We start from the raw sequence: 12,601 nt of genomic DNA, 5'->3' as shown, positions 1-12,601 counted from the left end.
AAAATTGAGCGTCCGTCTTCCAACCCGCAGGCAGATTTTTAATTTTTTTTTTTTAATTCTTAATTTTTTTTTAATTTTTGGGGCCTCCAACTTAATATCGCTATGATATTAAGTCGGAGAGTGTACAGAAAAGTCATTTTTTCTGCTTTTCTGTACACTTTCCCAGTGCCAGCCGAAATTAACGCCTGCCTGTTAATTTCTGAAAGTAAAATGTGCGGCTTGGCTGCACATTTTGCTTTCTGTATCGCACGGGAATGACTAATAGGCCCATCAACGTGCATTTGCATGTTGTGGGCGCTATTAGTTTCGGGGGGCTTGGCTGCGTGTTTTCCACGTGCTATTACCCCTTACTGTATAAGGGGTAAAAATAGAGCATCGAAAACGTGCGGCCAAACGGGGGCTAACAGAGCGCTCAACCTGAGCGCACTTTACTGCAGGCCCTTGGGTCCTCAGGAACAAAAATGCAAAACAGTTCACTCAGAGGAGAAGGAATGGTATAGAAAAAAAAACTTCCTTCTCAATTAACCAAAAAATTTCCAACAATTCATGGACAAAAATTGTAAGGGTCTCCTTACTTGACCCAGCCTCTAATTAGGAAGAGCCTTGAGCACTAATCCAGAAAATAATAAGCTTGGACCAGCATGGGATATGCTACCCTTTGGGAAATCCAACTCAAAAATCCATGCTCTGAGATGGTGGTGGGGTTTTTTAAAGGCTTCGAACACACCATCTCCTTCTCCCACATGAGGGAACCAAACCCCAAACTCTATTTAATAAATCTCTCTGTGCCTCCCCGGGAATTTGGTTCACTTCTTTTGGTAAGGAATTGCTATGGTTCCTTACATTTACATATAGGGAGGGAGAGAGAAAGAAAGCAATGTTCATATTGTCCACAGAAGTGCAAAGCCGATGGGTATTTATTTTGCCTGCAGACTGCAACAGTTTTCAATGGGAAATCTTTCCCTTTGAAAATTGCCTAAGAAATAGTTACCCCCACAAACCTGTGCCTCTTTTTTTTGTGTGTGACTACTTTTTCTGCCCCAAAAAATGTGCAGGAACTTTTTTAAATTTCACAAGTAAAAGTGTATGTGGAAGGCCTCCTTTCACCACAGGTAAAATTTAACACCTTTTTTTTCTGCTGAGGGAAATCTGTTTTAACTACCAATGAAATGAAGTTGGTGGTGACCCTGCTGTAAATGCAGTGTTGCTGATGCAGGTTTCTGGGGTGTTACCTGTTCCAGCGGTTTTGTGATGATATCAGGTACTGATTAGGACAGAAACAGACACGGGCATCTGAAGGAAAGACCTCACTCACATACAACTTCTTTGGATAGTTTGGTTATGGGTCCTACAAAAGTTAACACTGCCTGCCAAGAATCAGGATTTCTGCAGGAGCAATCTGCTTGCTTGCACTCTGTGCTGTCTGCTGGGAGCTAGGGGTGCTGATGTTTCCTGAATTTTTCTCTGTCAGCTGGATGAAAGCACAACAAGGGCCGGAAAGTATGGAAATGATCTTGCCAACAGCAGGAGTGAAATTACAGAGCTCAACATGAGCATCCAGAGGATGAGGTCTGAGATCCTGGCCATGCAGGATCAGGTGAGCCCAGAATATTTATTTATTTATTTATTTATTTATTTTATTTTTATATAGCACTGAATCAAACTGGTGCTTGGGGAGGCGCACAGCATAGATTCAGTATTGGTATGGTATGGGTCAGTACCATAACGGCAGTGCGGACAGAGGCATCGATCAGTATATTTAGTGGTTAGAATTTAGCACGTTGCATAGATTGGGTACAGTAATGGGAATACGAATAATGAGGTAGAAGGGTTGTGTTCGGTAGTTTAGGAAGGTGGGAGGAGGAGGGGGAGGGGAGATAGATTCAATACTGAGAGTGGTTAAGGGGCAGGTTGTAGTTTCAGTGAGATAGGATTAGTCTAGGGCAGGTTCTGGGAAGAGATCTTTAAAATGGATAGGGTGGGGGTCAATGGAAAATGTGGCATATCCCAGGAAGTTGGACCTAAAAAGATATGCCTTCCTGAATCTGAGGTAATCATCGATGGCTCTTACTTCTTTTGGGGCAGTGTTCCACAGGACTGTTAAGGATAGACCCAAAAAAACAAAACGGAAGTCGGTCTAGGGTAGCCACAGAGGTGAAAAAACAAAAGCAAGACCGATGCCTTGGAAAGAAAATGTATTGAATACAATAACGCCCGACTCCGGCCAAGTTTTGCCTTTTCGGCTGCATCAGTGGCTTATGATTGCATACTTTACAAATATGACATTATTCACATTTGTATAAAGGTGTGAGTTGCAGCTGCTTAGAATGATTACAGTGTTAATTTGACAAACACTTTAAATCCGTATCCTGTTGATTAATCAAGGTTCTGCGAATCCCGGAACTCCACCACCACATTCTCGCTGCTCCAGCGCGTCGCCATGTCGCCACCTCCCAAAACACAACAAATTACGTCCGCCGGAGTCGGGCGTTATTGTACTCAATAAATTTTCTTTCCAAGGCATCAGTCTTGCTTTTGTTTTTTCACATCTGGAAAGGATAAAGGCAGGGCCGGTGCAAGGGTATCTGGAGCCCTAGGCAAACATTCTGCCTTGCGCCTGCCCCTCTCCCCCCCCAGCTCCGGCCCCGTCCTCATTCACTCAGACAGGCCCCCTCTCTTACACACTCTTAGGTTCCTTGTCTCATTCACACAGGCACCCTGACACAGGCTCCCTCCCTCACTCCCTCTCTCTCACTAACACCATTGCTCTCTCATACACACACAATCCCTCTCACACACACACACACACACACACAAACATAGGCTTCGCTTCTGGCCCACCAAGACTCTGTTTCTCTCAACTGCGAGCAGGATGGGTGCCGCTCGCAGCCCCCCCCCCCCCCCCCCAAGTCTCTGCCGCTCACGGCCCGCTGAGTCTCTACTCCTCTCGGCCGTGAGTGGTGATGGACTCTGCTCATGGCCCCCACATGGCTGCTTTAGGCCGCCCCTTAATGGCTGGCAACCTAGGCAACCGCCTAGTTCGCTTATTGGGACGCGCTGGCCCTGGGTAAAGGAACTATCCTTCCTCAACAGGTTAGTTAGTTGATGCACTGTTATTCTTTCAATTAGTTTTCCCAGATGTGGTAGAATGGGCATGGGTACGTAGTTATTGATTATGGATCTGCTGAAATTTGTTTGTTTCAGCCTGGGTCTTATTATAGTCTCTTTTATCTCTGTTAGAAAGATGCTGTTTTATGTTGTCATTGGGGAGATTTATTTAATGTTTGGGTACTTGTAGCCTGGATTGGCCACTGTTGGACACAGGATGCTGGGCTTGATGGACGCTTGGTCTGATCCAGTATGGCAATTTCTTATGTTCTCATGTTGATTCTTTGGTTTTTCATGCATCCACCAGTATTTTGATGAAGAAATGACTACTTACCTGCTAATTTCCTTTTCTTTAGGACAGCCAGATCTTTATGCTATTCCTGAGCCTATCCCCTTCCAAGTTTTGTTTCATGGGAATTTCCTTTCCACAGCTTGGATAAAACTAAGTGTGGTTGATGCCTTTCCAATGAAAAAAGTTTGCTTCAGGTCCATTAAGAAGTGACAGGAATACCGGGGATTGCCTCTATCTTTACAGTATAGGAAAGGAGGCAGCAAAGCTCAGGAGGTGACAGGGATATGGGATCTGTTGTTTTAGCATAGGGGTGAGGGGAGGGGGGAGCAGAACCCAGGAGATAACAGAGAAGCAAAACCTGGGAGGTGAAAGTGTAATCAAGTATGAGTGAGCAAAGATAAGCTTAGGAATGCTGAAAAGTCCTTACTATCACAGCAACAAACCAGCTAGAAACTGAACATAAGAATACTGGAAGCAAAAAAAAAATCTTTAAAAAACTAACAACAGCTGGAGGAAAACTTCAGCACACAATAACGTGCAAAACAAACATTTTCTGAAAATAGAAATAACGCAGATAGATTGTCAGCGCTACATTTACAAAACAAATCCATAAAGGAAATATTTTTGGTATTAAAGGCAGGGGAGATCAGGGCCGGCAACAGGACACCTGTCACCTTGTGCACCCCCACCCCCCCAAACCCGGTCACTGCCCCAACTCCTTCCTCTCAGTTTTATGGGCCGCAAGCAGCGAGCGGTCGGCTGAATCTCGACTCCTCTTTGCCGCCACCACTCGCAGCCCCACATGTCTCGCACCCCCTAATAGTCGGTGCTCACCTAGTGCTTCCGCCGGCCCTGGGGGAGATGGAATGGTGTATACTGAAAAGGAGATTTCAAAACACTCTGTTCAGTTCTATGAGAAATCCCGTACTCCTGAAAGTATGATGGATAGCCATCAGAAAAGAGGCGAGCTTTCTTAAATCACATTCCCTTTCTTTTATTTCATCAGTGGCATCGTATGAAGTAGCTAGTGGTATTAAATCACTTCATGCAAGCAAATTCCCAGGTTTAGACAGGCTTACTGCTAAATTGTACAAGCTTTTTAGTAATTATATTCAGACAGTCTAGTTAAGTTATTCAATGATCCGCTGATTGGAGAAAACCTGCCACATTCAATGAAGTTATCTAGCACCACAATCTTCCCCAAACCTAGTAAAGACACCGCAGAATGCAGCTCATATAGGCTTATCTTGCTGTTAAACCTGCATGTCAAGATATATGTGAAAATGTTGGCAAGAAGGTTGAACAGAATTTTATCAGATATGATAAACAGAGGGCAATCTGTAGAAGCCATTCACTCAGGTAAACTGGCTATTTGAAAACTGCTCACGTTATACCCGTGTTATAATACACATGGGGGATCAACAACACATGTACTTTTATCCAGGGAATAAAATAGGAAGGCTCAGGGACATGGTTAGGTTGTAGGAGGGAAACAACGTTCAAAGATTGGATTTTCGGATTTACCAGTGTCGTTTTAAAGGGAAAAAACGTACCCGCAGATTAAGCAGGTGAAATTTCTGTGGGTATATTTTTCCCAGTGCGAATTTCCAAAGGCAAGAATGCTCGCACTTTCTCTTTCAGGCCGATGCTCAGCTGAGCGCACGACTTTACAGGCACCTGGATGTGCGTTTTGGATGCGCTTCAAAAAACCCCTCATGCAATAAGGGGATTAGCACATCCAAAACGTGCGTCCAAACAAGCGCGAAGCTAATAGCGCTCATCACATGGAAATTCATGTTGATGTGGCTATTAGCTATTACCCCCCAATGCAAAAAAAATAAAAATGTACGCCTGAAGTGCACATTTTTACTCTCAATATTTACAGAAAAGCAAAGAACACTGCTTTTCTGTAGTTCCTCTGTGGCGATATTAAGTCAGAGGAACCTAAAATCAGGAGGACAGAAAAATAAAAGTGTCGCCCGCGGTCAGGTTAGGAAAACGGACGCTTGTAAAAATTGAGCGCCCGTTTTTCCTAATCCGCTGACAGCCACCTCTCCTGGGCGCCCAATGCCGAGGAGGCGCCAGGGACGCAAAATTTTCCCTAGCGCCTGCTTTCTACCGCAGCAGCCCTTTTAAATATTGAATCGGTCGTCCGGGAGAGGTGGATCGGCGCGCGTTAAGAGAGCAGATATTCATGAGCGCCTGTTTAACGCGCCCCAATACTGCATCGGCTTATTTAAGAATTGGTGCAAAGTCCATGGGTAGACGCACCTACAGATTTGACATTCATGAGGCTACATTTTTTTTAAAATTGCCCTAATAAAGAGTAGACAGGATTTGTGGCAAGAAGACAAGACACATGACACAAGGAAAATACTGAATGTAATACACAAGTCTCATACAGATAAAAGCCAAACTCTACTTTTGTAACTTAATACTGAAAAAAGACTTGTCAGTTTTTGAAACTAGCGCTTCAAAAGATTCATCTTGGGCCTAATTTTAGATCATCGGCATTTATACCTTGTGTTTTTAAGATTTTGTATCTGTAGTTTGCTACCAGTATGTCACATTATATATATATAGTTTGTCACATATGTTAATTTTTGTTTATGTTGCTATATGTCATCTGCTTTGGACTTTGCTGGAAAAGTGTGCTATAAATTAGTACATTAAATTAAAATTAAGGCAAGAATTATTCAGTTGCATCAAACACCAGAAACAAAGCAAATGGTAGCTGCTGAGAATCAGAAGAGGAACTAGACAAGGATATCCCCTGACTTCAGTATTGTTTGTGTTTGGGTTCTGGATCATCTTGCCATATGTGATAGGAATATAGAGGGAGTGAACTGTGAAAACTTGGGGTGAAGATGGCTTTATTTGCAGATGATTATTATATTAATGGTTACAATGTGCCATACATCGTTGCCTTGTTTATTCAAAGAATTACTACTTTTCAGTAAGATCTCAAGGTTTAAAATTAGTTATACAAAGTCAGAAGCACTTAATGTGTCCTTAAATGATAAAATACTTCCTTCTATTAAAGCTAATTTCCTTTTTTAGCTAGGCATCTTGCTTCATAAATTACCTGATGTGAAGGAGTGGTTTGTGAAGCTATGAGATCCCTTGGCAAGAGCAAAGATAACCTGTGATAAAATTTCATTAAAAATAGATACTGGGATATATATATATATATATAGCCATTTATAAGTTACATTGACTGTATGAAGGAAGGGGCAAGTAGGCTCAAAAATGTATGTTGTGCAACATTATTTGATAGAATAAGGGGCTGTTACTATGATGCCTTATCGTATTATCATTGTGGAATGCACTTTGTGGACAATTTTATAACAGCCTGCACAGGACTTAAGTCCAAATTTTCTAAGCGGACTTACCTGCCTAAGTCCACTTTGAAAATCAGCAGGCTTATGCTGAACCAAATGCAGCGCAGACACACACACACACACACACACACAGACACACATTTACGTTTGCTTGGGAGCAGGTGTAAATGTGTAGGAGCACACTTACGCATTTTCTTTTGAGAATGCAGAAGACCAAGCAGGCTGGAATCAAAAGTATGCATATAAATGGTTTGGTAGCCTCAATTCTACCCAGGGAATGCCTCTTTCTAAAAGTATGTATAAAATTGCTTTTGGGCTTATTTTTACACACACAACCCCTGGGGCAATTTTCTAAAAGATCATTTACGTACATAAAAATACGTTTCTGTGCATGTAAGTGCTTTTGAAAACCAGGCCCTCTGTGTGAACTTTTTTTTTTATTTTTTTTATAATTAACGTTTTTATTGGATTTTGAAAACTTTACAACTCTTTTACATTCGAATTTTGATAACAATACTAGTAACATAAGGAAGCGGTTAACACCCATCCCACCCCTCCCACCCGTTTTCTACTTCTGTTTAAATGATACAATAAACTATAAGCTTCCAGCTTGTATGAGCATAAAATATGTGTCATTTAGTAAAAGATTAAGTATAAGATACGCTTTGAATCTAGTAACATATAGGTACTGATGATCCGAGTGTGTACGTGACATTCATAGTGAGGCCTGAATCAGAAAAAATGGAGAAAAGAGAGGGTAGAAAAGAAAAAGGAGGGAACATACATTTGGTAAGCAGGCAAGTCTCACATTACTATAAAATCAACTATCCACCCCTATATATCCGGAGCGGATAGCGGCTTCCAAGTTTTATAAAAGGTGGCAAGGGGATTATTCTTAAGTGATGTGAGAAAACCTAAGCGCTTTGTGACATAAACACGACCCAACACATCTGACAGTTCCGGAATGTTCTCCGATTTCCAATAGGAAGCGATTGTAAGGCGCATGGCGATAAAGACCTGTAGACAAAATCTTTGGTGTATAGTGGATAACCCTGGAACAGGTATATGTGAACTTTATTAACAGATACCACCCCATAATAAAAACGCATTATGTACTTTATGTTTTAACCCTAAGCCAAAAACAAATAGAATGTAACTATTATTGAATGATGCTTGCTTGGAAATATACATTGTTGATTAAAAGTAGTGAAATGAGCGCGAGACCAGGCTGCTGGTTCTACTTCCTGCACCGGAACATCTTGCCCAGCTGGACGTGAGCGAGAGGGAGGAGCTGCGAGAAGAAAATCGACGCGGCGGCGCTTGAGGAGAGCGCGAGACCAGGCTGCTGGTTCTACTTCCTGCACCGGAACATCTTGCCCAGCTGGACGTGAGCGAGAGGGAGGAGCCGCGAGAAGAAAATTGACGCGGCGGCGCTTGAGGAGAGCGCGAGACCAGGCTGCTGGTTCTACTTCCTGCACCGGAACATCTTGCCCAGCTGGACGTGAGCGAGAGGGAGGAGCCGCGAGAAGAAAATCGACGCGGCGGCGCTTGAGGAGAGCGCGAGACCAGGTTGCTGGTTCTACTTCCTGCACCGGAACATCTTGCCCAGCTGGACGTGAGTGAGAGGGAGGAGCCGCGAGAAGAAAATCGACGCGGCGGCGCTTGAGGAGAGCGCGAGACCAGGCTGCTGGTTCTACTTCCTGCACCGGAACATCTTGCCCAGCTGGACGTGAGTGAGAGGGAGGAGCCGCGAGAAGAAAATCGATGCGGCGGCGCTTGAGGAGAGCGCGAGACCAGGCTGCTGGTTCTACTTCCTGCACCGGAACATCTTGCCCAGCTGGACGTGAGTGAGAGGGAGGAGCCGCGAGAAGAAAATTGACGCGGCGGCGCTTGAGGAGAGCGTGAGACCAGGCTGCTGGTTCTACTTCCTGCACCGGAACATCTTGCCCAGCTGGACGTGAGTGAGAGGGAGGAGCCGCGAGAAGAAAATCGACGAGGCAGCGGCGCGCCACCAAAGCCGTGCGCACCTAAGGGGTGCGCACAGCTTTGTCCGGCTTCGTCCGGACTTAGTTCGGCTTGGGAGGAGGAACCTTATGTGCTGGTCTCATCGCGACCTTAAGGGAAAGGAAAGAGTAAATCCAAGATGGCCGAATGCACAACTCAGAGCGAGTGACTTCCTGCTTTTTGTTACTGATTTCATTCTTTTTTAGATGCTAGCAAAGTGAAAAGGGAAGGTACGTGTGTACCCAAGTGTCCCGCTGCCTTCACCATTAATGCAGCAGGAAATCACACGTTTTTTGAGTTTTCCAGCAGAAAGTCCACGAGTCGAGGAGCCCATTGTAGCAGCTGGTGAGAGAGGACCGCTGTTACCGGAGGAGACATCGTTGAGTCCAGATCTCAGACAAGTACCTACTTTTAGAGCTGGATCGTTTTCCCACCCTGTACCACAGTTTGAGAGTACTACATCGGGGTCATTTGCAGAGAAAGAATCACTGGCCGAAATCCCAGAGCAAGGAGAAATTGCACTGGGAGAAGCGACAAATAACAACAGCGCTGGAACTTCAGGTACCCGGGTGGAGATAGGGACGGTGGGGGGGATACCACTCGCAGCAAACCTGCAATTACTGCGAGAAAACCCCCCTGAGTTCACTCCCCTAGTAATACCAGTTCGTCCTGAAGTAGTAACGCTTGATACTATATGGGATTTAATGGCTGGACTAATGAAAGCTGTTAATACTTTAAATACTAAAATGGACCATTCGATTCGTTAGAGTGATTCAGTAACAATAGAAATACAATCTCAAGTTAATGTTTTACAGCATAAGGTCTTAGCCTTGGAGGGAAAAGACAAGGAAAATATGAAATTTAAAGCTGCAACAGTTAAAGATCGGGAAGCAATAGATAGAAGGCTGGAGACTTTGGAAAATTGCAATAGACACTTAAACATTAGGATTTTAAATTTTCCTAAGGTATTGGGAGAAATACCGTTTATAACATTAAAGGCTTTTCTTCAAAAATCACTGGGTTTCTCACAAGAAAACATGCCTTCTATCAATAAATGCTATTTTCTGCCTAAATCTGGACCACCAAAGACTAGACCGAATTTGCAAGAAAATTTGACTGACATTTTAGAAAGCTCATCCATTGAAATAATGGATAGAGCTACATTACTAGTATCGTTTATAACTCGGATGGATATACAAGCTATTATGAAAAAGTATTTTCAGCTATTTTCAGTATCATTTATGGATGCGACAATAAAGATTTTTCCGGATCTGGCCCCTATAACGCAAGCAAAGTGTAGAAGTTTTTTAACTCTACGTCAAGCTGCGCTTGATTTAGGTTTTTCCTTTTTGTTAAAATTTCCGTGTAAATGTGTTCTAAAAAAGGGCTCAGAAGTATATATATTTTTTTTCTGTTGAACAATTAAAAGTTTTTCTTGATGCAAAAAAGTCCATGATTTAAATTCCTCTATAGTTAAAAAAAAAAACAAAAAAAAAGTGTAAGCTGGAAATTTGTGATTAGGCTTTTCCTTTGATATTTAAATGTTATGTAAGGTTTTCTCTCAATATTAACATAGGATTTTTTCTTTGTCCAAAATGATTTTTGGTAAAATGGATACAGAGTTTGTATTATGTCGCCTTGATTGGTTATGTTAATTTTTCTTTTTCTTTTTCTGAATAACCATGTATTTCTCATATACAAATTTGTAAAAGGATATAAATAAAGAATTAAAAAAAAAAGTAGTGAAAATAAAAGATATAAAAAAGGTCTCCTTACTATATGCCATAGCCCTATGATACATGTCTCCTTGGCTGTAGTAATTATTTTTTTCCATTGTTTTCCACAGAGCTAATGCCACTTTTTTCTTTTTTTTTATTGGCTGCTGCAGAGCGTCCACTTAGAAAATGCTATAAAAGAAGCCAAAACAGACGGTGATGCTGCCACCAAAGATGCTGATTCCAAACTGGCAGAGCTGGAGGCTGCCCTGCAGAAGGCCAAGCAAGACATGGCGTGCCAGGTCCGGGAGCACCAGGAGCTAATGAATATCAAGCTGGCGCTGGATATGGAGATTATCACGTACAAAAAACTACTGGAGGGAGAAGAAGGCAGGTGGGATACTTATGATGAGGTGTGGGACACAATATCTGTGTCCATTCATTGATAGGAAAATCTCACTATTGGTTTGGTTTTTGGCAACGGCAGCTACCTTTGTTCCAGAGTTGCCACAGTTAGCCATGCCCAGTTTAACAATCATATCCATTGATCAGATGGCTTCATCATTCTGAGCTTGAGACATCCTTATTTCATTAAGAGGGCTTCAGTCACAAGTGACATCATATGATATGGACTTTCACAGAGAAATATTGCTCAATCCCACTTTACTTATACAGTAGAAGGTAATTTTCAGTGGCCTGCGAATGGCTAAAGTCTGCGTGTACTTTCCTTTATAGAGCTCAGAGGAACAGTCCCTTGGTATGAGGTACAACTACTGGTATAATAAGAGAGGAAGAGAATATACTGTACAAATGTAGACATAACTCTACAATGCTGACTGGTTGAACCTTCTCTGGGTGGGGGAAAATGTGGCAAGAGAGATCATTAGGGGGGAAAAAAACCCTTTGAAAGGAAAACAGAATGCAGCTGGAGTTCACCACAGCGCTCTGACACTCTCCCTCTCCCTGCAGGTTACAGGTTCCCACTGCTGCCATCGTCAGTGTCCAGACTGGGCCCAGTCGCTGTAAGTATACCCGGAAACAAAAAAATATATTTTTCAACCTCATTTGCTCTCATTTCCTCTTGTCTTCAATGCTGAAGATGTCCGAGTCCTGGCATATTCCGCCAACTTTATTAAAAAAAAAAATATATATATATATATATATCTTTCTGTTAACAGTGGTGCAGAAAGGATGTGCAGCTGAGTGGGCGGGAAGTCCGAATCCCCAACCGCCAAGGAAGAACCGATCCAAGAGCCTGCTTATTAAAGCCGTGGAGTATCACACGCAGTCGCATTCCAAGTAGCTCCGCCGCCAACAGTGGCCAGGCTATTTACTCTCCATTCGCCCTGATTAGGGTAATTCAGATGACTCCATGTCAGCTAGTTTGGTTTTACCCCCTTTGCACGCAATTTCTCTACAGCCATCCCACCGTTATGGAACTCCATACCCTCAAATCTCAGAATAGAACCATGCATCTCAACCTTCAAAAAAAGACTAAAGACCTGGATATTCATACAAGCCTTCCCAGACGTCAATTGATCTAATACTTCCAAGCCACCCCTAATCTCCATCTACACTATGGTCGACCTTATCTCCTATCGTTTACTTGTGTAAATTAATAACCTGTCCTTTCTCTTCCTCTAAGCCAAGTTCTTATCACCTTGTTATATGTAACTGCCTTTTCAGCACCATTGTTATTGTTATGTTTACTTTGCACCCCTGTTTTATGTGAACCAGCATGATGTGACTGCTGTCTCGAATGCCGGTATATAAAAAATCTAAATAAATAAATTAATTAATTAATTCTGATTTCCCTAAGAAAAGCGGGAACTACGTCTCAGTACTTGAAATGTGGTACAACTAGGCCTGGATCAACTTGTCTTACGCGGCAAGGAGTTACCTGGTAACCTTTATGGATGGTAGCATGTATCTTATAGTCCCTTTAGCATCCTGCGTCTTTGAATCAACAGAATTTTGTATTTCCTGATAGTTACCCTTTATTTTCTTGCCAGTGTTGTCTACCTGCTTCCCATGTCATGAACCCACAGGCTGGGCCTGGTCTCCTTTCCAATTCTTTTTTCATTGTTTTACAGAATTTTGACAATAATAGTATATGTTGCATTTCTTGACAACTAGTAAAA

At 42.7% G+C, this 12,601-nt stretch overlaps 1 protein-coding gene across 1 annotated transcript in view; it reads left to right on the top strand.

Moving 5' to 3' along the window:
* LOC115087623 (keratin, type II cytoskeletal 80-like) overlaps positions 1-11,906 on the top strand; it is a 48,416-nt gene extending 36,510 nt beyond the window's left edge. The window contains exons 8-11 of the mRNA XM_029595031.1: positions 1,472-1,597; positions 10,634-10,854; positions 11,430-11,482; positions 11,639-11,906. Of these exons, the coding sequence (XP_029450891.1) occupies positions 1,472-1,597; positions 10,634-10,854; positions 11,430-11,482; positions 11,639-11,763 (525 nt within the window). The 3' untranslated portion in view covers positions 11,764-11,906. The remainder of the gene's footprint in view (positions 1-1,471; positions 1,598-10,633; positions 10,855-11,429; positions 11,483-11,638) is intronic.
* The last annotated feature ends 695 nt before the right edge of the window (positions 11,907-12,601 follow it).

The sequence above is a fragment of the Rhinatrema bivittatum genome, chromosome 3, assembly GCF_901001135.1.
Source record: "Rhinatrema bivittatum chromosome 3, aRhiBiv1.1, whole genome shotgun sequence".
Classification (NCBI taxonomy): domain Eukaryota; kingdom Metazoa; phylum Chordata; class Amphibia; order Gymnophiona; family Rhinatrematidae; genus Rhinatrema; species Rhinatrema bivittatum.
This window is presented reverse-complemented; position numbering and strand designations above follow the sequence as displayed.